At 48.4% G+C, this 26,911-nt stretch overlaps 9 protein-coding genes across 9 annotated transcripts; 4 read left to right on the forward strand and 5 right to left on the reverse strand.

Annotated features, from left to right (window-relative positions):
• Positions 1 to 235: 235 nt before the first annotated feature.
• On the reverse strand, positions 236 to 2,592 carry DEU56DRAFT_912781 (uncharacterized protein; the record flags this gene model as incomplete). The annotated part of the gene is made up of 9 exons (XM_041357444.1): positions 236 to 431; positions 506 to 515; positions 579 to 1,002; positions 1,051 to 1,266; positions 1,328 to 1,372; positions 1,428 to 1,526; positions 1,585 to 1,921; positions 2,005 to 2,267; positions 2,377 to 2,592. 9 exons carry the CDS (start codon positions 2,590 to 2,592, stop codon positions 236 to 238), a joined length of 1,806 nt encoding a protein of 601 aa, XP_041208351.1.
• Positions 2,593 to 3,235: 643 nt separating this feature from the next.
• DEU56DRAFT_736982 (uncharacterized protein) lies at positions 3,236 to 5,161 on the forward strand (the record flags this gene model as incomplete). The annotated part of the gene is made up of 7 exons (XM_041348554.1): positions 3,236 to 3,760; positions 3,814 to 4,015; positions 4,064 to 4,292; positions 4,339 to 4,468; positions 4,517 to 4,692; positions 4,746 to 4,842; positions 4,895 to 5,161. Coding segments are annotated over 7 exons (1,626 nt in total), but the record flags the coding sequence as incomplete, so codon positions are not given.
• A 1,389-nt stretch (positions 5,162 to 6,550) lies between these two features.
• On the forward strand, positions 6,551 to 8,069 carry DEU56DRAFT_946307 (uncharacterized protein; the record flags this gene model as incomplete). Its single annotated transcript, XM_041359040.1, has 2 exons — positions 6,551 to 7,262; positions 7,312 to 8,069. The coding sequence occupies 2 exons, from the start codon at positions 6,551 to 6,553 to the stop codon at positions 8,067 to 8,069; spliced, it is 1,470 nt and encodes a 489-aa protein (XP_041208353.1).
• A 2,039-nt stretch (positions 8,070 to 10,108) lies between these two features.
• On the reverse strand, positions 10,109 to 10,945 carry DEU56DRAFT_736994 (uncharacterized protein; the record flags this gene model as incomplete). The annotated part of the gene is made up of 2 exons (XM_041348555.1): positions 10,109 to 10,555; positions 10,616 to 10,945. 2 exons carry the CDS (start codon positions 10,943 to 10,945, stop codon positions 10,109 to 10,111), a joined length of 777 nt encoding a protein of 258 aa, XP_041208354.1.
• A 1,328-nt stretch (positions 10,946 to 12,273) lies between these two features.
• DEU56DRAFT_871445 (uncharacterized protein) lies at positions 12,274 to 18,087 on the reverse strand (the record flags this gene model as incomplete). The annotated part of the gene is made up of 14 exons (XM_041355698.1): positions 12,274 to 12,590; positions 12,638 to 12,848; positions 13,570 to 13,734; positions 13,766 to 14,012; positions 14,072 to 14,210; positions 14,261 to 14,437; positions 14,485 to 14,830; positions 14,879 to 15,079; positions 15,138 to 15,294; positions 15,343 to 15,441; positions 16,178 to 16,282; positions 17,084 to 17,442; positions 17,492 to 17,713; positions 17,770 to 18,087. The coding sequence occupies 14 exons, from the start codon at positions 18,085 to 18,087 to the stop codon at positions 12,274 to 12,276; spliced, it is 3,063 nt and encodes a 1,020-aa protein (XP_041208355.1).
• Positions 18,088 to 19,256: 1,169 nt separating this feature from the next.
• Positions 19,257 to 20,096, reverse strand: DEU56DRAFT_912787 (uncharacterized protein; the record flags this gene model as incomplete). Its single annotated transcript, XM_041357445.1, has 4 exons — positions 19,257 to 19,386; positions 19,438 to 19,783; positions 19,836 to 19,958; positions 20,009 to 20,096. 4 exons carry the CDS (start codon positions 20,094 to 20,096, stop codon positions 19,257 to 19,259), a joined length of 687 nt encoding a protein of 228 aa, XP_041208356.1.
• A 266-nt stretch (positions 20,097 to 20,362) lies between these two features.
• DEU56DRAFT_756148 (uncharacterized protein) lies at positions 20,363 to 22,449 on the forward strand (the record flags this gene model as incomplete). The annotated part of the gene is made up of 6 exons (XM_041349986.1): positions 20,363 to 20,614; positions 20,665 to 21,044; positions 21,094 to 21,222; positions 21,274 to 21,380; positions 21,441 to 22,380; positions 22,428 to 22,449. The coding sequence occupies 6 exons, from the start codon at positions 20,363 to 20,365 to the stop codon at positions 22,447 to 22,449; spliced, it is 1,830 nt and encodes a 609-aa protein (XP_041208357.1).
• A 1,044-nt stretch (positions 22,450 to 23,493) lies between these two features.
• On the forward strand, positions 23,494 to 23,985 carry DEU56DRAFT_946308 (uncharacterized protein; the record flags this gene model as incomplete). Its single annotated transcript, XM_041359041.1, has 2 exons — positions 23,494 to 23,705; positions 23,765 to 23,985. The coding sequence occupies 2 exons, from the start codon at positions 23,494 to 23,496 to the stop codon at positions 23,937 to 23,939; spliced, it is 387 nt and encodes a 128-aa protein (XP_041208358.1). The 3' UTR covers positions 23,940 to 23,985.
• Positions 23,986 to 25,248: 1,263 nt separating this feature from the next.
• Positions 25,249 to 26,661, reverse strand: DEU56DRAFT_756149 (uncharacterized protein; the record flags this gene model as incomplete). The annotated part of the gene is made up of 7 exons (XM_041349987.1): positions 25,249 to 25,344; positions 25,497 to 25,545; positions 25,590 to 25,662; positions 25,694 to 25,872; positions 25,951 to 26,093; positions 26,239 to 26,319; positions 26,590 to 26,661. The coding sequence occupies 7 exons, from the start codon at positions 26,659 to 26,661 to the stop codon at positions 25,249 to 25,251; spliced, it is 693 nt and encodes a 230-aa protein (XP_041208359.1).
• Between the last annotated feature and the right edge of the window lie 250 nt (positions 26,662 to 26,911).

Below are 26,911 nucleotides of genomic sequence, written 5' to 3' on the forward strand. Positions count from 1 at the left end.
AGAAGGTCTACTAAGTAATCTGGCGGGTGCGCCATGGACCCTACCCAGATGCTCGGACAGGATGTCGACGAGGATGAATGTAGGTGTTTCAGAGGTCCAGAAGATCCAGGAAGCGCCACGACGATCCAGGGAGGTCCCGCAGAGCAAGGAAGGGAGTTTTGGTAGGTTCTATTTTTAGAACATCCGGGAGGTTGGGTCTGAGAGATGGGGTTGTACCTAACATAATAATACGGTCTCACAGACCTTTATTGATACCGAAAACTGATGCCTGAGGTGTGAAGACAGAGCGGTAAATTTCAGATGGCTTGCAGGTATCGGGGTCCGCGAACAGAAACGCGTAACCTTCAAGAAGGGACGTCGCCATTTGAACCATGTACTGCTCCTCGTTGTCGGTGTTCTCGTCTTCGACACCTGTCCTCGTCCTCGTCGTCCTTCGATGATACCAGGAAATTAGTGATTAGCGATACAGCGGTTGAACTAAAATTGTTGCGCCAGATGCACAAACGCTGGGTGACCTATTAGAGGTTGAATTTATTATCAAGATTGCGAATAAAAATATAGACGAGGACGAAACTGACCACACCCATGATGGGGCCCTTGGGTTGGATTTGATGCTTCACGTCTGGGTACATCGCGTTGAAAATGGCCTGCACCTGCAGCCAGCAAATCTGCGGCCTCGATCGTCCAAAAATTGGGCTGGCTACCCGCCCAAAGGAGAACAGTCGGAATGAATTGCTTACGCCACAACTTGTTCACCATCATTAGAGGTGGAAGGTCCGTGTTTCGCCACTGGGTACTACCTGGTGCTGGCTTGGTCGCCATGTCTGCCAGCATCGACTCAGGAACGTCTGGTGCCCGGGTCATCGCGACTTTGGACGCCGGTTCTGATTTGACCTTCTTGGCTGGGCGTGGTACCTTTGTGGAGGCTTTAGAAGCCGGCTCTAATTTAACCTTCTTGGCTGGCAGCGGTGCAATCGGTTTCTCGACAGCCGTCGTGTTTGTCTGTGGTGACATTGTTAGAACAAATGTTGCCAAAAAAGAGTGGCTTACCGCTGAAGTGGTGCGGACTACTTTATTCGCCTCTTTGGCAATAGGTTGGGTGCTGCCTTCAATCTCACTGTCGAGCTGCATGGTGTCATCTTCAAACTCCATGACGTCATCTCCATCTCCATCCTCGTAATCGTTCGAGTTGTCTTCAGGTCCAAGGTCAAGTTTCCTCTTGCCAGCACGAGGTGCACCTTGCTCTAAGGCATAGCTAACTGATCTCTACTTGCCTGTCGTAAGGCAAATCAGCGAAGGGAGTGCCGGCCAGTGGCATATCCAAGACGTTGTCATCGGTGTCAGATTCCTGGGGCGTTCCTGGAACGATAACCTATATACATAGTAAGTACACATCTTGTCAATCATAAATAGCTGATTGGACTTACCTTTGCGCGAGTGACGGCTTTGTTTTTCCCCTTCGATCCCGTGCTAGGAACTGTCACATACACGTCGGTATCAGTGCCACTCTCGATTTCGATAACGGTCTGGAATAGATGGTAAGTACGCCATTCGTCAGGGCCCCAGGGGTCCACTGCAACTTACCGTCATAGCAGCTTTGCCTTGTCCTTTTTCTGCAATGGCAGCTGCACGCTCTTCCGAGTCAGAATCACTCTCATCAAGGTCGCCGTCGTCAGAGTAGGTGGCCTTAAGTGTATGGTCGGCCTGGGACTTTGAAGTCTTGGTTGGAGTAGGTGGGGGTTCTGTTGCCTGCGAGAAAGTAGTTGTTGACGTTACACGGCTAAATACTGAATCTGTCGTTGAGCAGGGTATGCTTGTCCCACTCCGAACTGAGGATGCCTTTGAGGATTTCCCCTTCGAATCAGGTTCCACTTGATCGCGCCAATTATTGATCTTCCCTGACAAGCTGAATTTCTTGCCTCTGAATTTTGAGGTCAAGTTTAGAAAGTAAAGTGTTGACTCTGTGAGTATTAGCATGATGGTGTGAGACAGAAAGTCACTGACTCGACATTGTTTCCTTTCTTGTCAAGGCCGTGTGCCTTGCCATCAACAGGTCTCCCAGGCTGAGGCGCATCAATCAGATCGATATCAGATCGATCCTCATTCTGCTTCTTCAACCTCGCAGCACTGACAGCCTCGCGTAACAAAAGGCTGACTTTCTTCTTCTTCTTTGGCTTTGGCTCAGCCATCTCAACCTCATCCCCATAATCACCTCCTACATCCATATCATCGTCAGTGAGACCTTGCAAGGTACGCTCATCTTTAGACTGGACACTGGTATCAATCCCTAATGCACTGTGACTGTTTGAAGGGGCATCTTTGGTAGCGCAGCTGCTGCTTTTTAGCTGGCCTTGGACGAGGCTTTACAGGCGTCACCTTTGCTACTGCTGCTGCCTGCTCTATCTCCATCGATGCTTCTATCGCTCCAACACGATCAATGCCGTTTTTGGCGGCTAATTCCTGTGCTTCCTGTGCTTCTCTTGCCCGCTCATTATCTGCAGCAATTTGCTTTGCCGTACGTCGCTTCCTTGTAGCTTGCTTGACGACATCACCAGGGTGCTGAGTTGCGTTTTTAGGACGAGTAGAGACCATAGCAGACGGGAAAGCAGTAACAGCAAGATGACTGAGGTTGTGAGCACCGAAGAGGGATCGAGAAAAGTCAACACTTTGGTAAGTGCCCCACGATCTTTTCTAAACTCAGACAGATGGCGCTGCCATGCTTACACACAATTCAAGCCTTTTTCCTCGTCCCTGGCACATATTGGCCAATTGCGCATGCATGCGCACACTCAAAACCACTCTATTTCTCGCCGTTATTTTTGTGGCCACCATATTCACCATGTCGCACCTTAGACAAGATTTCAGTGCCCTTCGCATTCCCTGCACCAAATCAGGATGCAACCTGCTGGTTCAAGAACAAGTCTGGATTCACTCAGCATACGAACGCAGTACATCCAGTCCTCAACACTGCACCATCACACCCAGACCCGTCTCAGCCTGGCCGTTCCCCTTCACCATTTTACCCAGACCCGTCTCAACGCAGTCGATCCCCTTCACCTATCTTTGATGGACATCCCATCGAACACAATGGTACCGCCGGTGAAGAGGATTTACCTGCTGAGTTCTTTGGTGCTGGCGACCACTTGTATAGAAACTTCCACCCCCACTTAACCGGTACATTTCCTTTCCTTTCCTTTTCACATTTTCTTTAATATCCAATTGCTCAATTTTCAAAGGTCGCACATGTGATCCTGAAGGGAATTTCCTTCCTCCAGGAGCTCCACCCCCACCACTTACAGAAAAATCACCCAATGATTGGACTCCCTACCGTGATCGGTTAGAATTCGAGCTTGCTGACTATATTTTCTCCAAGAATCAGACACCCGCAACACAGATTGACCACCTTCTGGATATGTGGGCGGCATCGCTAATCCGAGCCGGCGCTGACACATCAGAAGTATTATTCGCAGACCATCGCGATGTTTACAAGACGATTGACAACACGCCTTTGGGCGATGTCAAATGGCAGTCGTTCTCCATCAAATATACGGGAGAGCATCCAGATGACGGCCCTGCACCCTGGATGACAGACAGCTATGATGTCTGGTTTCGTGAACCTCACGACATCGTTCGAAACATGCTCGCCAACCCTGACTACGCCGCAGAAATTGATCTTCGACCTTACCGCGAATTTGCAACAGAGACAGACGAGCACCAGTGGCAAGACTTCATGTCTGGCGACTGGGCGTGGAATCACGCAGTAAGTTGTCACCTTCCTTGTCATGCTAGTTAATTTAATTCACATCTATACAGGATCAAATTGCTGAGGATCCAGACACACATGGCTCGACATTCATTCCTGTCATCCTTGGCAGCGACAAAACCACGGTGTCGGTTGCAACCGGGCAGAACGATTATTATCCACTATATGCATCCATAGGAAATGTCCGCAATAATGTATGTCGCGCTCACCGCAATGCAGTCGCCGTTGTTGGATTTCTAGCAATGCCGAAGAGTAAGTTCCTCTCCAATCGCATATCTTCATTGACCTCACTACACGAAGCGACTAAACAGCACGCAAAGACTGCGATATTCCGCAAATTCCATCGACAACTATTTCATTCCTCCCTTTCATTCATTCTGAAGAACCTGAAGCCCGCAATGACCAAGCCCGAAGTCGTACGCTTTGGCGATGGCCATTATCATCGCGTTATCTACGGACTTGGCCCTTACATTGCAGACTATGAAGAACAAGTTTTGCTCGCGTGTATAGTCCGATTTTGGTGTGCAAAGTGAGTATTTGTATTTGTCGCTTCCTCATTACTAAATATATGATAGATGTACTTCGAATAACAAGACCCTCGACAACGACAATCTCCTGCGCTCAAGATTTCATACCGACACGCTAATTGAAGAGTGTGACCATGGGATGTTATGGTTCGAGTATGGAATTGTCGCTCAACTTGTGGTAAGTCTTCGAGTATTGTTTTTGATCAGAATTAACGCGCTCATATAGCCGTTTACAAACGACTTTCCGCGAGCCGACATACATGAGCTCATTGCCCCAGATCTCCTCCACCAGATCATAAAGGGTGCCTTCAAAGATCACCTTGTCGCATGGGTTGAAAAATACCTTGTGCGGATGCATGGACAAGCACGAGCTGATATCATGCTCGACGACATTGATCGAAGGTGCGCCAATCATTACATTAACCGAGAACCTGGCTTACTAGTATTGCAAACAGAATCGCAGCAGCTCCGGCGTTTTCGGGATTGCGCAGATTTCCTCAAGGGCGCAACTTCAAACAGTGGACCGGGGACGACTCAAAAGCGCTTATGAAGGTACTTTGACATTCCTCCCATTGGACTCGGACTTTTGACTAACATCACTCAGGTATATGTACCGGCAATTGAAGGCTATGTCCCGACAGAGATCGTTCGCACATTCCGTGCTCTCCTCAAATTCTGCCACCTTGTCCGTCGGAACGTCATCACGGAGACAACTCTCAAAGAGATCGATGACGCGGTCGTTCGATTCCATCACTACCGCAAAATCTTCAAGTCTTCTGGGACAATTCTGACCTTTTCACTCCCTCGACAACATTCAATCAAACACTACCACACCCTCATTCGACTTTTCGGAGCCCCAACCTTAGCGTGAATGGCGGACACTTGCACTTTGTTTCTTATTTTACTTATTTCAGTCCGCTGTCACTTAAGATAGCGTGAATGGCAGACACTTGCACTTTGTTTCTTATTTTGCTTATTTCAGTCCTTCGACTTAATTTAATGGTGCCCACTTTCCGCGTCCAAAGAATAAGTGAAAAAAGTTGTAATTAGCGAACTTTCACACCTTGTTTCATAAATTAAGTGATTTAAGGTTGAGAAGGTAAACCCGTGATTTCCTGATGTGTCTCACTGGAAATATAACGCTTTGATCCATCGTAGGAATGCCCAAGCATACGGCGGGCAGGGACCTACACAAATTTAGTCCAAGTCAACTCGAATCTCAAGTCGAGGACCAGCACTGACCAACATCCCGCAGGTGCACAGCGATCTCACATGACACTACATCTGCGAGGCAATTCACGAGGTCAAGTTACCCGTCGCGCTTGACTTGATGGTACGGCTCTTTCCTTGACCTTCGTTTGCATGGTCCCTTATCGTGATCTGACATGTTCCGCTTCACGCAGACGGAGATCATGCGCCAGACTATTACGCAGGGTGCTCATTCAAGAACACGATGAACAAGTGTCATGTGATAGAGAAGAGAGGCGTGGAGATCGCATTCTACTATGCGTGGACCTACTCTTGGCCATTGGGAGACGCGATGCAAGTTGGACGCATTGGAGAGACGCACCCTTCTATTGGTGGTTGGACGGGCATATCATTCGGTGGTGTCAATAAGCACGCAATCCCTTGTTCAATATGTTTATATTGATAAATCCTGTCGATTAGATTTCGTGTATACAATTTTTGGAAGCAATCAATACCCAGCAGCATATAAAAAAAATCATGTCCGTATACACGAAGAACATGCTCAACCAAAGGGCAAAGGAATCTGAATATTGAGATCCAGCGCATCGTGTTCAATGTTTGTTCACCAATACCTTATTCTACTCTTCACGACAATCACCCTAATCACTCATCCCCACAGCCTCATGGGGGATTATCCGGGCGTGTTGTGCCATTGTCAAATCTGGTCGGTGGAAGCATTCCTTTGTATGACACCAGGCTGTGCTCACTATGTCGCTTAGTATGGGCAAAAGGTGTGGACAATCATATGAAAAAGGAAGTGATATGTCGGAGACGCTTTGGAACGTCCACCAAACACCAAAGCGTGACATACATTCCAACAGCTTAAATACTGCAACCTGCGTCCCTCTACTTCTCTTCAACATCCATCGCACTTTCCTTGCAAACATCTGCCATATAACTTGTGCACAGTGAGTTACTCTTGTACACTTCCTCCACCTTCTGTCACTCATCTGCCACAGTATAAGGCCTGGCGCCATCAACAATATATATCTCAAGCATTCTATCATTAACTATGGACCACTACGCAACCCAAATGAACCAAAGTTCCATCCCAGGCCCGTCCCAAGATGATGAGCCTCAACCACAACTCCAACATGCCGAACTCGTTCCTTTCGACATGTATGCCGATCCATCTCAGTACGCTCCACTTGGGCCAGCTCCCACAGCGTACGGAATGGAGACCACAGTGTTCGATGCTGGTGTGGCACCATATAGACTGCCACCCCTCATGCCAGATATGATGGGGTCTGCAGCCGTTCCATCATTCGAAGCGCATTTTCCCCAGTCTCAGATGGTCCCAGAACAATTGTACGATCCCTCCATCCCTCCTCCATTCGAACCCTATTTCCCCCAGCCTCAGATGGCCCCGGGGGCATTGTATGACCCCTCCATCCCTCTTCCATTCGAACCCTATTTCTCCCAGCCTCAGATGGCCCTGGGGGCATTGTACGACCTCTCCATCCCTCTTCGATTTGAAACCTATTTTCCCCATCCATGCCTTGTCGCTACCGGCAGGACAGGGAACATCATCAAATCCTGTGTCAAGTGCCACGGCATGAAGGTGCGGTGCGAGCGACCGGAGTCGGTCACTCCCAATCCAACTCCAAAGCCTCAGCAGCTCCCCTCAAAACACGCGAAGTCCAAGGTGCCCTCAAGAAAAACCAGAGCAACGTCTCATGCTCGCGTTGCAACTCCAATCTTGGAGTCGGAAGAGTATGCTATCGGTAAGTAATTATTTTTTCTTCATCAGAAAATCTTTGACCTTGTTTCTAGATGAGTCTGTTGCTGGCGATAAAGCTGGTGACATCAATGCCGATGCCGCTGCTGATGTCGCTGCCGATGTCAACATCAAGATGTCGGTCGACCCCCCAGTCGCGTCGGCAAACGACTTCCCTCCTGACCATTGGATTGAGCCCACCTCGGACAACATGCCCTTGCGTATTCCCACCCCCACTCCTGTCGCCAGCCCCCTTTCCCTCTCATCGGCATCTGTACCACTCACCATCATCTCTGTGCATGAACGTGTACTTGCCCTTTCCGCTCAGGTCAATGCCATGAACCTCGGCGACCAGATTTTCGCTGCCAGGCTGGAAGCCATGGAGAAAGAATTTGAGATGCGCATTTCCTCAATGCGCGCGGAGCTTTCTGAGGTGCAGCAACAGGTTGTCCTCAATGTGTCATCCACAGATGGCCCGATCAACATGGTCGAAAAACTTCGGCAGGCACATGTTGCCACTAATCCATCATTTCCTGCACCGCCGATCAGTAATCTCGGCGGTACCGTGGCCACCACACAGGTCCAAGCATTGGGCATGCAGTTTCTCAACGGCGTGTATGGTCCTTCAGTCGCTCCCTCGGCATCTCGCCCTTCCGGTTGGCCTGACCCACAGGGCCAGACTTTCACATCCGGCCATGCTGCCTCAATTTCAGCAGTTGCCGGTCCTTCATCCGCTCCTGTTGCGGATCAACCTCATTTTGATTTGTCGCCGCCTTCTTCTGCGCCACCTGCTTCTGCCGCTCCCACTGTCTAAATAGATTACTTTGTACCTTACATTTGAATCGCTCATTCAGTGGACTACATACTTGTACTATAGATTATGATTCGGTCGGCGTATGACACCTGTATATATCACAATGAAATTGAATGACTTTGGTGTGGAATTTTATATGTGATATAAGTGTCAACAGTACCGCCTGTTTGTGGGCACAATTGTACTTGATCAGACTTTGCAGTTGGTGTGACAGCAATATTTCACCGACTTACTTCATGCGACCGGTTGGTTGTCATTAGTCGGTATAAACACTTCGTCATCGGTTGGTGCTCCATGTTGACCGATATTATTTGAACCATTTGGGTTGGCGATGTCTGACCGACTTTATTAGGACATGAAACCACACTTATCTCGGCCATCATTTGATGTTGATATAACCAATTGCTCATCGGTCGGCGCTCCATGTAAGACCGGCGACATATAGACTAATATTCAAGGACTCGGTCGATGTTGTGTGACGTATGGTATTTAAACCACGCGTCATATTTGACCGATCATCTTTTTACCGAGGTGGTCCTGGAATGTACATGATGGAAGCGGTTGCATGACCACCGGCCCATGTCTATATACTACATCTGTCGGCCACTCGGCCCACCTGTTTTGTATCAGGTACCTATTGACCGACTATCTTGGCCCATCTGGCCATATGAGATCCGAAGGCCACTCGGCCCACCTGTTTGTATCAGGTACCATCATATACTGCCTGTTATCTATTGCACTACTATGGGTCCACTATTAGTCTCGCAATTTGACTGGCCCACCCGTTGGTATCAGAGACACACTTTGACCGGCCCACCCATTGGCATCAGAGACACTTGTGATGGGCCCACCTGTTGGTATCAGGCACATATTTCATACACTACCTACCACACACTATCTACCAAAGTCAATAGAAATGTCTACACTTATTTACTACACCACATATCATGGGCCCACTGATTATATCAGGTAAATACTTGATGTGGGCCCACCTGTATTTAACAGAACTATACTTTATGGGCCCACGTCCGCTGGCCTGTTTGGAACAGGGAATTTTCAACCTCAGCTGTCTGTTTTTATCAAGGGTAAGTGACTGCAGTATGTGCTTTCTGTATGCTTGATTCAAATTGTTCTTTGTAAGTGGATATAGATTGTTTGTTAGGAGGAATTTGCATAGATATTAAAGTAGGAAAATTTAATTTGAAACTGAAGCGGAGGCCGTCTGATATTTTGGTGAAGCGTGCGGTGAGGTGGAAATGATGCAGTTCTCTTTCCCAGGCTTCAGCCTTGTAGGGCGTGATGGGGTTAAGCTTTCTGTGCTCTAGGGCAGTGTTGAGCGCCATGGGTGACTGCGCCGCACCCTGAACAGGTGTGTCGAGAGTCGTGCTTGCGGTTGTTGCATCCCTCTTCTCATTGCCAGGCAGTACACAGCTGTCTGCCATCTTTGGTCCAGAGCGCTTTGTGTATGCGCTCGGCGATGGTATTGTGTTTACTGTCCCACGTGAGAGCTGCTGCACAGTCGATGGTACGGTGGGGGTTGCGTCCGAGACAGACAGAGCAGCAGGGAAGGGGGGCGTTGGGGTCCCGAAATGTCTTAGGTTTCTTATGTGGCTTCTCGTCTGGTGAGGTAGGGGGGAACACTTCTGAGAGCTGGAAGAGCGCATGTGCTGCTGCGGTGTTCTACTGTGCCCTGGGGCCGCTAAGGTGCGGGACTGGGAGCATGGCACGTGGTGGCCGAACAGTGTGTGGAGGTGTATAAGGTAACGACCATGGCAGCGATGGCCGTGGTGAAGTTTGGAGCGCGTTGTCCAAGAATGAGTGGGGGAGGGTAAGACCATGGAGTTGGTTGGGTGGCGGATCATGATGTCCGCCGGTGGGAAACCATTCGTTGGACGCAATGCCAAACAGAACACGAAAGATGGTGTGATGAAGAGGAAATTGATCAATTTGAATGTTAGCGCAATTTTAATTAGTTTGTAATGAGGAGAACGCACCTGAACTAACAATTGCTGCGTTCTGAATTGATTGAAGATTGTCTCTCAAGCTTCGAGGAGTAGGTCCTGGTTGATCTTTGCTAGGCTCCAACTGTTGGAACTACCTGCGGCTAGGTGCCAGCGTCTGCGTTGCTGCGCTTGGTACAGTAATAGGGCACGTTGTTTGTGGGTGTCAAAGTCATGGCGCCATCTGTGGTTCTGCAGGGCAGACCAGAAGGAGATGTGCATGTTGATTTGGTCGTCCGGCCAGTCGTTCTCCTTCATGAGAGTGATCATGCGGGGTGCCGACTTGTTGAACTGTTCCCAGGTGAGATTTTCGTCCTTGATAACTTGCACTTTGGGGTCTCTAGCTGCGCTGGCGGGGATCCACTTGTGTAGGCCGTCTGACGTTGGCATCATGACAAGGGCGTCTTCATCGGCTGTGAAGGTGGATCGCGATGCTTCTTCAAGCCCATTGTTAGTGAAGTAGAAAAGTTCACAGTACTCGCCAGACTTCATTTTCCTAACGGCGTATTGGCAGGGAAGAATGATGGGGTCGGATGGGACTTCTACGTCCTTGATTGGAGCGTATTTGGCTTTATTCTTCTTGCGTTCTTCTTGGATGGCAGCTTCTTGCTCAGCTTTCTGCGTCAATAAGCGTTGGGCCTCTTCTTCAGCTGCTTCTCTGCGCTCTGCCTCTGCTTCCTGGGCCTCGTTCTCAAGTCGTACCGCCCAGTGGCATTTGTCTACTTCGTTTTGGATGCGCCAGAGGTTGGCTAGGATTGTTGCTGCTTGTTGGTCATCGACTGCTTCATAAGTGAGTTGAGCGCGCGCTTCAGCGTATTCAGGTGATTGGAAATTGGGAGTGATTGCAAGATTGGGGTTGTCCGTTCTGCGGGGCATGGTAATGACAGTGGATTGCGAATAAAGGCAGAAAAGGCACCACACCCTGGCAGGGGTATTAATACACCCCTGGCCACTGTAGAAGGGTATGTATCCATACTCACCAGCTATCTACAACGTGTTACGACAACGGTCGTAGTCGGACTGGGATAGGTAAGCAAAGGACGACGGTCCTAAGCTATCGTCGTGTATCGGTTGAACATGAATATACCTGGTAGCCTAAGCCGTCAGGTTGTGACAGAACGGAAGGGGAGGTAAGCTTCTAAGGCAAGAGCCGAAGAAGGGTTTCGTGTTCAACGGTTAAGTCTAGACGAGGGATCGGTATCGACTCAAAGACAAACAGTCTAAGAGAAAAGAGGTATCGACTCAAGGATAGCGATCCAAGAGTATAGCGGGTTCGTGATCAGACTCAAGAGAGTTAACTCAAGAGAATATACAAGTCAAGGTAAAACCCAGTAGAATCAAGTTAAGGAATAATAGTACAGGTGGATCGATTATATATAGGTAAAGATCACAGTGTTCAGGGCAGGTCTGGTAATCGTACAAGAGTCAAGAAGGATATATCGGGTAGGCAGGAGTAGGCAGGAGTCCATGAGGTCAGGGTCAGGGTTCCGTAGGAACATCAAGGGAAATGGAAGTGAGGCCATGAGGTCATAGATCAAGGGTCAAAATGGAAGCGTCTAGCTTCTGTCACAGAAGGTCAGGGTCGGCGGGGATCAGGAAGTGCGTCAAGCATCATGGTGAATCGTGAAGAGGTGAAGGTGTGACATCGTGACAGGGTGAAGAGGTGAAAGGGTCAGAAAAAGATAGGGGTGCCATGTTACTGTAACACAACACCTCCCTGTATGCATATACACCTTGGGAGCCTTTCCTTGTATCCATACACACCTTGGGAGCTATAGTGTGCTTCTTCGGACAGTTCTAATAGGTATATATTGACCAAATAAGTAGTATAACAATGATAGTAATCTTAGATCCCTTCCCCGCACTGCTATTTTTATGTGCCAACCCCGGACCATCAAATTCACTAGGTACCTTCTGAATCCTTCCTTCTATGATTTGAATCAAATCAGTTCGAAGTTCGAACCACTGCATACTCCCGCTCGTACTCCCGCTCGCGACATATCCCAAATAGGCATAATAAAGAGAGAGATGGCAAAAATATCATAGTGGGTGTAGGCGTGCGGTTAGTGTGGTCACTCGTCTGTAATCACAATGAAAGACGATGTATTGCACGTAGTAGTCTAGTAACAAGGGATGCATGGCAGGATGAAATGCAGGAAAATGAGAAAAAAGCGCCAAAAAACAAACAAATAGCCTCTGGTTTGCTATGCAGTAGTCGTGGCAGGTACAGGTGCTCGTTCTGTAGTGGTTTGAACAGAGAGAAGGCTGGGAACCACATCCCACAGGAAAAGACAGTCGTTCCGCATGGACCGGCGGATCTTAGCCTGTCGCAAGGCATATGCAACTGCTCCCTCGTGCTCCATTGCTCCATCATATATCCTGGAGGTTGCGCGTTCTTCCCACCAACCTGCATTCCACTCAAAGAATGCTAATACACGTCGCATCTCCTCCTGCACAAGTTCGACCTCCTCTGCCCACCTGTTGGCACAAGCTCGTGCCTTGCACCACTCAACGCGCATTGCTGTTTCCGATTAGAACAAACTACATCAAATACATAGCAACTCTCACCTTCAGAAAGTTCTTCCTCACCCGCTCCATGGCGCTGCGTCCAAATCCAAGACACGGCTACGAATCTTCGACCTTCTGACACCAAACCTCCTGCCTGTGCCTCAGTCATACGACGAATATGCTCATCTTCGAGCTTTGGGAATTCAATTTCCAAATCAAGGCAAAGGAGTGCATCGGCTAAGTCATCAAGTGCCCTCCATGCCATGCAATACTTTGTTGCAGCAGCGTGTTACGACAACGGTCGTAGTCGGACTGGGATGGGTAAGCGAAGGACGACGGTCCTAAGCTATCGTGTCGTGTATCGGTTGAACATGAATATACCTGGTAGCCTAAGCCGTCAGGTTGTGACAGAACGGAAGGGGAGGTAAGCTTCTAAGGCAAGAGCCGAAGAAGGGTTTCGTGTTCAACGGTTAAGTCTAGACGAGGGATCGGTATCGACTCAAAGACAAACGGTCTAAGAGAAGATGTATCGGACTCAAGGATAGCGATCCAAGAGTATAGAGGTTTCGTGATCAGACTCAAGAGAGTTAACTCAAGAGAATATACAAGTCAAGGTAAAACCCAGTAGAATCAAGTTAAGGAATAATAGTACAAGTGGATCGACTATATATAGGTAGGGATCTTAATGTTCAGGGCAGGTCTGGTAATTGTACAAAGATCAAGAAGGATATATCAGGAAGGCAAGAGCAGGCAGAAGTCCATGCGGTCAGGGATAGGGTTCTGTGGGAACATCAAGGAAAAAGGAAGTCAGGCCATGAGGCCATAGATCAAGGGTTCAAATGGAAGTGTCTAGCTTCTGTCACAGAAGGTCAGGGTCGGCGGGGATCAGGAAGTGCGTTAAGCAGCATGGTGAATCGTGAAGAGGTGAAGGTGTGACATTGTGACGAGGTGAAGGGTCAGAAAAAGATAGGGGCGTCATGTTACTGTAACACAGCGTCTATTTTCGCCTGGACAGTATCAATGACGGCACGGGATCTCGTGTGCGCTCGTTGGCCAGTTAACCAGTTCTTCTTGAACCCAGTGAGATGGTGTTTGAGTCGTAGGTGTTGCCGGAGGTCCTGGAGACCATCATGCGCCTGGGCACAGCGTAACTTCCACTCGATGTTACACAGATTCACATCGCAAGACATGCCCCGCTTTCACCACTGCAGATGGCATCCACAGTTTGATGGCGTGAACAGGCTCCTCAAGGGTGGTATCCTCAGTATCAGAGGTGTATGCTCGAAGTCTGGCAACACTGGGGATATATAGCATTTGGATTTGGATCCACTTTTCAATCCGACGGCGCAGTGCATTGATGCGTTGTTGCATAGCAGACAGTTGATTATCAGTGGCATGGATTCCAATGTTCGCAGTGTCCGTTGTGAGTCGATGTCTGAGAGGTAAAGCAACTTGTTAAGACCAGCTTGTTGTCAGTGCGAAAGACAGACATACTGTAAAGCCTCTAGGTCGATCCCAACAACTATTAATATGCTAGGGGAGACATCTGGGTGGAGGGAGGCATCAATCCCTTGTCTTAGCTGCTGGGCTTCAAGCTGAGAGAGCTCGAGTCTGACAGATGCCTGGGTGACAACTGTAGTGTACATGTCAAAGATTGCAAATATCATACAAGCGAAAACATACCTGACACTTTAATCTCGAACGGGTTCGGCTTTGAACGATCACCCTCCCAATCTTCTACCAACTTCCGCCAGGCACTAAGACTCGAAGACGGGATAGCTTCCTCGAAGTCCCGAAGATCTACAGCATGCTGATAACATTCTGGAATTGCCTCCTTGAGTTTTTTGAGCAGTGAAGGACCTATTAAACTGTCAGAGACGAAGGCACAATCTAAGTGTAATACATACCCAAGTTGGACACTTTACGCCAATTCCAGTCGCCGAAGTGGTCATCCAAGATGTCGTGTCTTGACCCTGGACCCATTTCACGTGTGCTGGTAGCGATAGGATTCATGTTTGACCATCCACGTTCAATGGCTTCACTGTCAGTCCGTGCCATGCCTTTGATAAGGTTAAGAGAATACGAAGTTTGACATGCTGCAATATGCGCCGGCAGATGAAATTTGGGAATGAGGAATGTTAAAATTTTCGAGTCGCCCGAAAAATGGATCTGGGACGGATAGCGTGACATCCGCTCCCACAAATGCTTACTCCATTGACATGCAATATCATATGAGATATTGAGAACGAGAACCTTGCCAGAGTGTTGCAATGTCGAGAAGAACAGGAAATCCATATTCACATATCTAAGTCCTGTGTGATTAGATGACATCAAAGATATCAGAGATGCGTACCTTTCTCCTTTTTGGAGATCTCCAACTGAGGACGGACATGTGAGGTTATGACGAGCACAAACGATGGCGCCGACGCCTGTGGCAGCCAGTCCCCGTGAATTCTTGGTGTCGGCAAGATTAATGGCATTGTGACTGGCACAAGAACTTTTCTAAACACGATATCAGCGAATGATACACTAAACCATATATCAACCTCACCTCTTGTACCTGGCTGGCATAAGTGTCAAGAACATCTTTGAATCCACTTTGTTCTATGAAATAAGCCCAGCCTTGGCTAAGGCTAGGGTCTGCCTGCTCAGAGGACTTATTGCAGCGGCATAAGTGAAAGTTAGTGTCCATTGCCAGAAATAAAGCATAAAGCCATCTACATTCCTTGAGCATAAATATCCCAATGAAAAAAAGAAAAACTTACTTGTGTTGGGCCTCAATGGTCTCCCAACCCAAAGGCAAGTTTTTTCCAGGTTGCGGACAAGCCGGTGTAGGGAGTAATATCCCTACAGGCTCGTATCCCCTGATATATACATCGACCTCATCACTATCCTCATGTATGCGCAGTCCAATAGAGTCGCGCGCAACACACACGACCTTCCGCGCTCTTCTGCGACGCACGCGACCTTCCGCGCCCTTCCGCAGACCGGCGCTATCCTCGGCATACCCTCCCATGTCCTGTCCTGTCTGTCCGGTACCGTTGGTGCGTACTCTCACTGTCATCTCCGTCTCTGACCACATCCAGGGTCTTTTACATAGTGTTACATACTTATCCGCTTCCCTTATGTTTCATTACCCTGAGAGCGCGCATAGCGACCTACATATCTAGAAGACTCAGAACATTTCGGACTTACTTACTTTTCCCTTACCGGGACTCACTATCAGTTTTCTGTCTAGTCGCGCTTAGAGCGCTAATATCATTGCAGTCTTTGTCTATCTTCTTCTTTGTCTTGTGAAGTCTCGTTCCTCATCCAAAGGGAGTTCCTACTATCCTCTGCAACTCTTCTCCTATCGCGCACGTACCGTGTGCGTTCCGACCCTTCCGCACGACTCGCGCGTTCCGCGCGTTCATCACATCAGCCTCACGCGTTCCCGCGCGCCTTCGCGCACTTTCCGACTTGAGCCTTTCTCTTGATCCCTCTCATCATTTAGAGAGATTGACTCAGTAGCATCCCCTAAGGGACGATTCTACTAGCTCGCCTCTCGAGGTAGATATTCTTGTGACTCTCCGGAGTTCGCATCCCTATTTCCTCACCCACACCGGGCACAGTACAGCGAGTTCTCCTTCCGTTGTGCCGAGAGCGCCATCAGGGTCATGGCCACGCCCGGCACGTTTAAGAGATAGTATATGTCGAAATTGCTGACTCATCCGTAGGAAAGCTTCATAATGGTCCTTATACTCACGTTAGCTGTGAAAAATGATTCAATAGTCAATGCACCTACCTTTGTCTGGTACTGTTACAGTAACATGGAGCCCCTATCTTTTTCTGACCCTTCACCTCGTCACAACGTCACACCTTCACCTCTTCACAATTCACCATGCTGCTTGACGCACTCCTGATCCCCGCCAACCCTGACCTTCTGTGACAGAAGCTAGATGCTTCCTTCAGGACCCTTGATCCATTGCCTCGTGGCCCTACTTCCTTTTCCCTTGATGTTCCCACAGAACCCTATCCCTGACCGCATGGACTCCTGCCTGCTCATGCCTACCCGATATATCCTTTCTTGACCATTGTACAATTACCAGACCTGCCCTGAACACTGTGATCTTTACCTATATATAGTCGATCCACCTGTACTATTATTCCTTAACTTGATTCTACTGGGTTTTACCTTGACTTGTATATTCTCTTGAGTTAACTCTCTTGAGTCTGATCACGAACCCTCTATACTCTTGGATCGCTATCCTTGAGTCCGATACATCTTCTCTTAGACCGTTTGTCTTTGAGTCGATACCGATCCCTCGTCTAGACTTAACCGTTGAACACGAAACCCTTCTTCGGCCGCTGCCTTAGAAGCTTACCTCCCCTTCCGTTTTGTCACAACCTGACGGCTTAGGCTACCAGGTATATTGACGTTCAACCGATACACGACACGATAGCTTAGGACCGTCGTCCTTCGCTTACCCATCCCAGTCCGACTACGACCGTTGTCGTAACAGGTACCTCCTAGTATTATCCGTTAGACGTGCCAATGCTTGGTAATATTCAAACGCGGATCCTTTCGACTCAAAAGTGTACATTTGGAAGTGATCAAGGACCCGGAATGTTGCAGCAGTTCGGGGATCTGTGACGGTTGCTGGGTACCAGCGAGTGCGCAGGAGTTGGGTAGTGTGCGTTTGCGCTGTCTCACAGTTGCAGAAATCTAGCATGATACTGTGGACACCGGTCATGTCAAGGATGACGAAGTCGTCCTGGAAAGCAGGAGAGGGATTGCAGCAACGGACACCAGTTGGATGTCCGAGTTGGACACGTAGCCCTAAGTCTCTTAAGTTGCTGCGCTGGAAGTATTTCCCAGTCCAAATCTGATAGTATAGTCAATTTTAAAGAACGCAAAGCGATGTGAATACATACTTCAACACGGTGCAAAGGCGCTGCGCGGTGCAGTGAGATGACACAAGACTGACAGTACAACTGTAATCCTTCACAATCAGTACACCAAATAGACGGCTGGTTTACGCATGTCTGCTCCCCGTGACAATGCATGTGCCATGCATCATCTCCACACCCTTCTAGCCGAATGAATTCCTTGAGAAAATTATCACGCTCCTGCAGCCATTGTTTTTGAGGGTCATCCTGAATATCACCGAATGAAAAAAAAAATGCAATCAAGATATAGAAATAGCACACACCGCCGGTGTGCGTGGCCGTTTGGCTTTCACTGGTGTGGTATCTGTGCTGGTGTCAGCAAGATAATCGAGGTATGGTTGATCATCATTGAAATAAGAAGTGAAATCAAAAGTCTCGGAACTCCCAAGGTTTGTGATCGAGGAACTAGTGGGTACAGCCGGAGACGTGTTGGCATTTTGAAAGTATGTAGTTTTGATGGTGGGATGGCTCCTGGTCGTAACGTCTACAGAGGTATGTGCATAATATGCACTTCCCTCGGGAACATGCAATTGAGTTTCCTCATTGTGTCGTCGCTTGTGTGCAGCTTGATTCTCCTCCATGAACTGCCACCGATACTTGTCCAACTTTCATACCCGAGAGTTTTTGACCATGGCAATGAAAATAATGTGGGCACATGCTATACAACGTACATACTGCATTCAACATTGTTTATCTGGTCACGTGACACTACTTTTCTATACACTGCCATACTAGTCCATTGCTAAGCAGTGCGGCATCAAGAGCTCCCTCGTCTTCATCCATGAGGGACACGATCTCCTCTTCGGCGGCAAGGTAGAGACGTGCTGTAGAAATAAGACGGAAACATTCAGTTTGGAGATGTGGAGTACATGGACCATCTAAACTTTTGACCGCTGTGACCAGGTCTTCCGCGTCCTTCAGTAAAACCCGGGCCTCTGATATTCCTTCCAAAACAGCTGGTCTAACAGCACTCCACCCTCGCACATCTACTTCTTGAAGAACAGCGATAACTCGAGGCTGGCACCCATTGTGGTTCCGGCTACCACAGGTATAAGTCCTGCTCCATATTTCTTCCATTGCCTCATAGGCGTCTAGTGTGGCCTGCACAAATTAGTACTGAATGTCAGTAGATGTAGTATTTGAATATACCTTATTGGCTCCCTTTGCCTGCCTTGATCTCTGTTGTGCTTTGGATCGTTCATACCCGACATGTCTAATATCATGTCAAATCCCTATGTCCACTTCTGGTTCAGAATGCGAGAAACACTTACCGCAAATAATGTATTTTCTTAGACTGTTTTCACGCTTCTTGGTGGTCCGGTGAAGACTTACGACGGCGTCCCATCGAACGAGACAGATGAGTGGTATGATACAAAGAGCCCTTAGTAAGGGTACGTTAACAGACATAAACACTTACTGGTATATAGACTTTTGGTACGGTCACAGCCACCACTTCGGGACAGTTATCACACAATGTACTCTAGACCATGCCGTTGAGCATGAATCATCATTACCGTTGAATATAAAAATAAATGACAGCAATACACTTACTGGTATATAGACTTTACGGTATGGTCACAGCCGCCAATTATCATACAATGTACTCTAGACCATGCTGTTGAGCACGAATAGGTTATCGTCGAATATAAATATCACACACACACACACAAATGACAGCAATTGGTATCATCATATTGGATGCAAGAAACGGGACAGGCCACACATAAATGTACAGTACAGTATGTTACTCCTAGAGCGGCACCTGATTGACTGCGCCATCATCCAAAGCCTGTCCATAGGCAGCCTGGGCGACAGCTAGAGAGGAGTAACGCGCAAAACAAGCTCCTGGAACACCGACGACATGCACATGCACATTGTGCCTGGGAGAAAATTGAATAAAATAATAGACCAGCAGATCTCGGAGTATGTACCATCCTTGAAAGACCCCAGTTTCACGTCCAACAGTAATGACATACCAGCGCACCGATGCAGAGGTGCTTGAGTGTTGAGTAGTGGGGACAGCAGTGTTGACGAGGGTGGGAGCAGCTGCACGAATGGTGGGAGCAGCAGCGGCGTTGATGACAACAGGTGCTGCATTGATGGTGGGAGCAGCGACAGTGTTGACGACAATGGGTGCTGCATTGATGGTGGGAGCAGCGACAGTGTTGACGACGAGGGCGGGAGCAGTGTCAATGCTGTCAGTTGTCGATGTGTCACTCTGTGACTCACCACCCCCGTCATTTGTGTGGGTACTCTGTGACTCACCACCCTCGTCATCTGCCGTGGGTTGTAAGGTTGAACATTGAGTACGGAAATATTAAATGCTCACCAATTGTACCACAAACATAGCACAAGTGCTTGTGTGCACGAAAAACGCATGCAGGGCAGTGGCCAAGCACAAGGTCATCCGTAATTTCGGGTAGACTGTGGTTAGCGTGCGCCTCGATTATGGCTAGAATAACCATTCAGCCCAGTGAGAATTAGCCAGAGGCTCGCACTCACCACGCTGGTCCCGCACAAGCTCTATGGCGCTTGCTAGTTCGGATAAAGTGAAAGTTTGTTCCTTGACGAGGCTGGGAAAAACTTTCATTTTGGACAAACAAGGTCAAGCGGGGGTAATAGCAGTAATGTGATGTGAGATTGTTGAAATTCCATCCACTTATAATAGCTTTTGTCGGGTAACTCCGTGCGATCAGCCCTTCTCATTGGATAATGCAAAAATAAGATTCAAAGTCCGTCCCAAATGGAGTATCAGTACACGCCTGCAACGCCAGCGCGGAGACTCATCTAAAAAAAAAATAAGGTATGTGACATAGGTGATGAAATTCATTTTAGCCTAATGCCGCCGGTTCATAGATGCCCGGTGTATCATGGATGACACGCGAACAGTTGGCTTGGCTGAAAACTAAGGTGGATGCATTCCGCCTCAGCCAGCTGCAGGGTGAAACAACTGTCTTCTTTGCGAATACATCCTGTGAATGGTTCGAGAACTGGCCTGAAGCTGCTGTGCATTTCAAAGACAGCGAGACTGGTGTTCCACTTACCAAATCCCAGTTATCAGAAGAGCAGACAGTTGAATTAGGATTACATCTCCAAAAATGTCGTTCCGTAAGTTGGCCACACACCTGTTGTATTACGGTTGCTTATACGTGTTACAGAAACTCTGTTCTTACTTCTACCGCAGCAACTCCGCCGCTGCGCAAGGACGAGTGACACAATTCACTAAAACGATTACGAAGCTCATGGGCTCCACCACTGCTCGCACTCGTGGGCCGTCTGCTGTGGAATATTTTATTCAAACCGAGTACAAGGACAACAGCGCCATCAAGGATGAGATATCATCTAAGATAGCATCATGCACTCAACAAAATCGCATGGCCTTGCTTCGTACAGAAGCAACGAAGGCCATGACTGCGCGGGGACAAGAATATGTGCTGAAGATGGAGTGGGAGGCGAAAGCTGAATGTAAGCTACGTGTGCAGAAGGCCAAGGCTGAGATGGAGGCACTGTCTAATCCCAGTGACTCTGCAAAGTTGCAGTGCGTACATGTCTCTGAACATGTTGCAGCAATACTAACATTCCCACAGATGCATTGAAGGGCTGGGTGGATTGATCGGACAACTTCTACAGTCCATCCACAACACAACAGGTTGGAATGGGAGCGTGTACATTGGGGGACCAGACCCTCGTGTAGGTGGGGATCTTCGCGTTTACAGGTTAGTGTTTGTTTTTGTGCTCGGTTACCTTGATTTCATGTTGCTCTATAGTTTCCACCATGGGAAGGGTACTACCGGCCTCAACTTTCGTGATACACTGCCTGACCATCACGCACGAATCATCGAACCATTCACTACTTTTTTGAAGGGCGCTTTTGGTAAGTCGGTGTGGTCTTCTGGTTAGGTAATGCTGATGGTGTTTCTGTGTTTCTCCACAGCTGCTTCTGTCCAGGAGCACATCCCAGACTCGTCTCCCTCGAGTATGGATACTATTGTGCCCCTTATAGACACCTCCGTCCCAGATTCGTCTCCATCGAGTATTGATACTATTGTGCCCCTTATGGACACCACCGACTTCCTTGCTGCTCCAACTGCAACTCAAGAAGTGCCGCATGCCTCGGCCGATCAATTCTTCCCCATTAACCCCCCCATTAACCCTTTCTCATTTCATCCTATTGACAATTCACTCGATATGTCGGGCGAGTTCTCATTTGATCCCATTCCCGATGATTCACTCAATCTCATTCCCGGCAATTCTTTCGATCTGTCAAACGAGGCCCTTGACAACTTCCTGGCGGATTCACAATCATACCTATTCCAATCTACTGCAGATGGGACCGAGGGTCCCCAACTTATCTTACCTCCATTTCCGTCTGCTGACAATTCACAACCATCTCAGTCTATACTTTCACCCCCACGCTTCCGCAGTGCTTTAGCTCGTATCAAGTCGAAGAGCCCCTCTGGTAACTATAAGAAGGTACCTCGGCCCCGTCCATTCAGAGGAGGAACTGGAACTTCCCATGGTCTATATCGTGATTCCCCTCCCCCTTCTGTGCCTCCTGCGGCGCCAGCGACTCACCATCGTGATTCCCCTCCCCCAGTGCCGGTGACTCACCATCGTGATTCCCCTTCTGTGCCTCCTGCGGCACCAGCGACTCACCCAAGTTCATTACCGCCTGCTGAGACTCCTCCGCGGGCCGCCACAGCTGCACCAAGTAGCCAGCTACCTGCTGACAGCGAGCCCATGGAGAATTTGCAGCCTCTAGATGATATCGTCAATAACCAAGTGCGCTGTAGCAGCCGAGTTCATGTTCCGTCCACTCGCACAACAGAAGCTAATAATATTGGTGCTGACGGTATGGGAAGAAAGCCACGAAAGTAAGTTTAACAATTTTTTTCACTTCCGCTTTGAACTTTTGTTCTAGGTCACGCAAATTGGTTCACTGAGGATGTTGTGTTCTTGCCATCATGTTTGCTGTATATCGTATATTGTTCTTGTCGTATTACATGTATTCGCCGTCTTTACTCAAAATACACTATTTTTTGACACAATGATCTTCGTCGAACACAGGAAAATTGAGCATCTCGTTAGCAAACCCCAATCATGTCTCATGTCAATTTTTTCAATACCATGTAGTCAACATTTCAGCATCGTGTCACAAGCTTAGGTACTGCAGTAAACAGTTTATATGTCTCATACTTATTATGCAGGGACTTAGTCGAAATTCATCATGAACTCGTCACGTGGCTTGCAGGGACTTAGTCAGAATTCATCGTAAATTTGTCACGTGGCTTGCAGGGACTTAGTCAAAATTCATCGTGAACTTGTGACGTGGCTTGCAGGGACTTAGTCAAATTCATCGTGAACTTGTGACGTGGCTTGAAGGGACGGTCAAAAATTCATCACAAGGTTGTCACGTGGCTCTGAGGGGCTGGGCCAGGATCTGTCAGGAACAAGTTGGCAAGAACCGGTAAGAACGGAAGGGTCCGGAAGGGTGCGAGATTTAAGGGGGTGGAGATTATAGGCTGGAACTGATGTATTAATATAGCCAGCAAGAACCAAGAAGGAGGGGTGACATATTTATAGGTGGAGAAGCAGTACGAATCGAGGGAAACTGATGCAGACAACCTATTTTTAGTCGAGGGATTAATATAGCCAGCAAGAATAGATGGGAGTACCCAAATTGGGAATGAGGATCAGCCAGAGAAGTTCAACATTGTGTCCGAGTGCTAGTATCAATACAAAGAAGCCTGTATGCATACTTTGCTGGGACTGAGAGTCCTAGGCCAGTATGCATACATAGTCTTCTACAGTGCCCAGACTTGTATTAATCAATCTTACACTATGGCCTCATTTTTTGTTACCTCTTATCTTTGTCGCAAAATGGCCAACACATTGTGTCTGGCTCACGTGACAAGACGATCCGGGTGTGGAATATGAAGACTGGCGAGGCAGTGGGTGCCCCTTTCCGAGGGCACACTAGTCTAGTTATGTCCGTCGCAATCTCACCCGATGGCAAACACATTGTGTCTGGTTCACGAGACAAGACCATCCGGGTGTGGGACCTAGAATTTCTTAACCGGCACCAACTCTTCGCATCTGCAATATGCTTCTCACCTGACCCATCTCATGCCCTTCATTCCGCCTCGTCCTTTCTCTCAGATTCTGAAGCCCCAGCTCCTTATGGTTTGAACGAGGAGGGGTGGGTGATAAGTCCCGAAGGACGCCTTCTTCTATGGATCCCACTTAATTTCCACCCAGCGATGTTCGCCCAGGGAAACGTGTTGGTGATACCTACCAACGCCTTACAGCTGGACTTGAGTCGTGTCGCACATGGCACGTCGTGGCACGAGTGTCGGACGCAGTAGGCAGAGTCATCTTCGTGATAGATATCTGTCGGGTCACGCCATGGGCACGTACTTTGTTGATTGACTGATGTTGGACCGTACAATACATATTTGCCTTGTTGCGATGCTTCATTACGACTTCAATTTGTTCTGTTCTGCTTCATTTACTACTCCACGACGTACCGCTGAACATTTGTCAAGCCCGAATCACTTGCGTCTCCATACTCCTCTCCCATCGCTACTCTACTCTTTAGACTTGCTTTCCTGTTTATTGTATCTTGGACCAACCGTGCAAGCCAAAACTCGACCACGCAGGTTTAGTGAGCTTGAACTGTATCCATCAACAACGGCCAATCTTCCTTAATCCTATCCTCACCATCTCTTGATGGGTGGCTCGTCGCAATCAACTTCCTTCGCCATTCAAACTCACACTCAACAACACGCACACACGCACAATCCAACTACTCCAACAACACTGAATGGAGAAAACACACGGGCAGCACTCAACTGCAAGCACCCGCTCATCCGTGAATATCCCCTCCTGAGCATATTGATGAATATGTCGCTTATGCTGTCCATCTACCTTGAGAATGGGCGAAACGAAAGATCCGTAGCGGGAATAAGGAGGAGGTGGTGGTGAGGCGCAGTGAGTATTGCAGTTGGAGAGGGCAGAGACCACACGCATGTTGGATGGGGACGGTGTGCCATTGTGGGTGTCGACTAGCCCTTGGAGGCTCGTTTCTGTAAGAGAGATCACGATGCAACGGGGTGCGGAGCTGCGATATCTTATGTAGATCAATGGATGTCGAGTATATCTCTGGAATAAACAGGCTTTCCGTCATGATGCTTAGCCGTGCCTACATCAGAAGGATTTTAGTGTGAAAAGACTAGTGGGGTAGCAACACATCATGATCAGGTTAGCTTTCGATTTCGATGCTGGGGGCACAACGGGGATGACACATTCAATTAATGCGAGGGCGCGCAACTACAGATCTAAATGGAATCTAGACAGTAAACTGCAACGAGAACAGCTAGTCTATCACTATAGTGTGAACGATGCTTATCGCTAGGAGTGTATCATAAGACTCCGGAAGATCAACTAGAAGCACAGTGAAAGACAACATACCTGCATCCATGACTCCTCTCCAAGACCCCCAAAGAACTTGATGGCAGGTCACTCGGACGCTCCAGCGTTCTACTCGATTCGATTTGTGTTTGCTACCTTCTGCTTTTCTACCGACATACAATGAATTAAATGTATGGGCTTCGTGAGGCGTGAGTTGTGACCGTAAACGGATGCTGGCTGGGAAACGCCGGGATAGTATCAGCGTCGTCTGAAGTAATGAGAACACTAGAAACACACGTCGACAGGAATACTCTTTGCCGTGTTTTTCTTCCTCAGCTCTTGGACGCGCCCAGCTTCTTCGTTTCTGCGTGTTCGCCGAGCGTGGCTAGGCACACTGCTTCGCCGTATGTATGTGTCGCTTTCGACCACTGGATGTGGGTTCAGTGAGGTGAAGCGGAGGTACACCGACACAAAGCAAAGCACACGAGATGAAGCGGTACACCAAGATGACAGTCAGAGATCGATACACGGAATTGAAAAAAAAGGAATATGAAGACGAAAGAGGGAAAGATACACGCACTGTAGCCTCGGCCCCAAGTTTCCCCCACCACGATCTACTTTCCGCGACGCTGCAGAACACCAACATCAGTATCGTGCATATATTCAGATCTACACCTGCCCTGTATCACCCTGGACCCCTCCCTGCCCATAGAACGTCCACCAGAGAACGTTTACAAGAACCCAAACTCCAAACCCAGCAACCAGCGAAACACACACAGAACAGAAACCCATCTCCAAAGCCCCAAACAGGCCAACCGCACTCTCCCATCACGAAGATTGGCGTAAATTCCTGTACTGCGTCTGAGCTTGTGCAGCGCGTGCGTAGTAGACGAGAGTTTTTGAGGATTTGCAACGGATGAGCGCGAGACAGCTTGCGCCGAACAGGAAGAAGACGCCTGTTTTGGTGTTGGTGGAGGAAGCGAGCGAAGAAACATCAGACAGCGCAGCGAAATAACACAAAGACCGTGACACACGCACCATTTAGATACCTCCTCAAATTATACTGCAACACTCTCACAACCTTGCACACATCGACGCCTTCAAATATAAACGCAGAGAGAACGAGGTGGAAGATGAGTAATGGCATATCAGATCGCACGTCAGACACCTTCTGTATCTGTTAAATCCATGTTACAGTGCCTTGCATATAAAACTGCGTAGTCGCATTTACACAAACCCTATTTGTACCTATTTGCTCGGGCCAAATCATACCGAAAATATCCTGTTGCTGTGACCAGTCACATCAAATTATGCCTCCTCACCTGTCTCAACAGCTTCGAGAATGCATCATCACCTAGCGCTATGAGCATGCAATGACTGGCTCGCATATTCCAGAAATCTTTCTAGCGAGGGCACGAGTCTGCAAAGTCAAGGACATCAGTGAGGCTGTGACTGGTCACACCAACAAAGGTATTTTTGGTATGTTTTGGCCCGAGCAAATAGGTACAAATAGGGTTTGTGGAAATGCGACTACACAGTTTTATATGCAAGGCACTGTAGCAGTTTGGACTTTGCACAGACAGTATGGGTTCCATGCCCCAATTCGAAAACGCCAGTGGAAGAACCATGACAAAAAAACGTGACTACTCACCCTACCCCGCAGCACTCTATACCAACTCCACCCCAAACTTCCTGTCACCCTTATACCCAAAAAGCTCCACCAGCGCGAGGAGGTTTCCAGGCATCATACTGATCACAAGGTGGGATATGCTGAGGTCTACATATACGCTGGAGCGGAAATGGGGGTCAATAGATGGAGTGCGGGTATACGTGGTGGGGTGGGGAGGTGAGGTCTTGTATAGATGTGAGTCCTTGTGAGTCGTGGGGAGGAGAAGGGGACGTGGAAGGTGTGACGGAGGATCGAGTTGATGGTATATCATAGATTCTGTTCGGCCTTTGGCGCCGGGCGGGCGCAGAGTCTCTTACCATTTCTCA

Source organism: Suillus clintonianus, assembly GCF_016758775.1.
Source record: "Suillus clintonianus strain FC179 chromosome Unknown DEU56scaffold_36, whole genome shotgun sequence".
NCBI classification, from domain to species: Eukaryota; Fungi; Basidiomycota; class Agaricomycetes; order Boletales; family Suillaceae; genus Suillus; species Suillus clintonianus.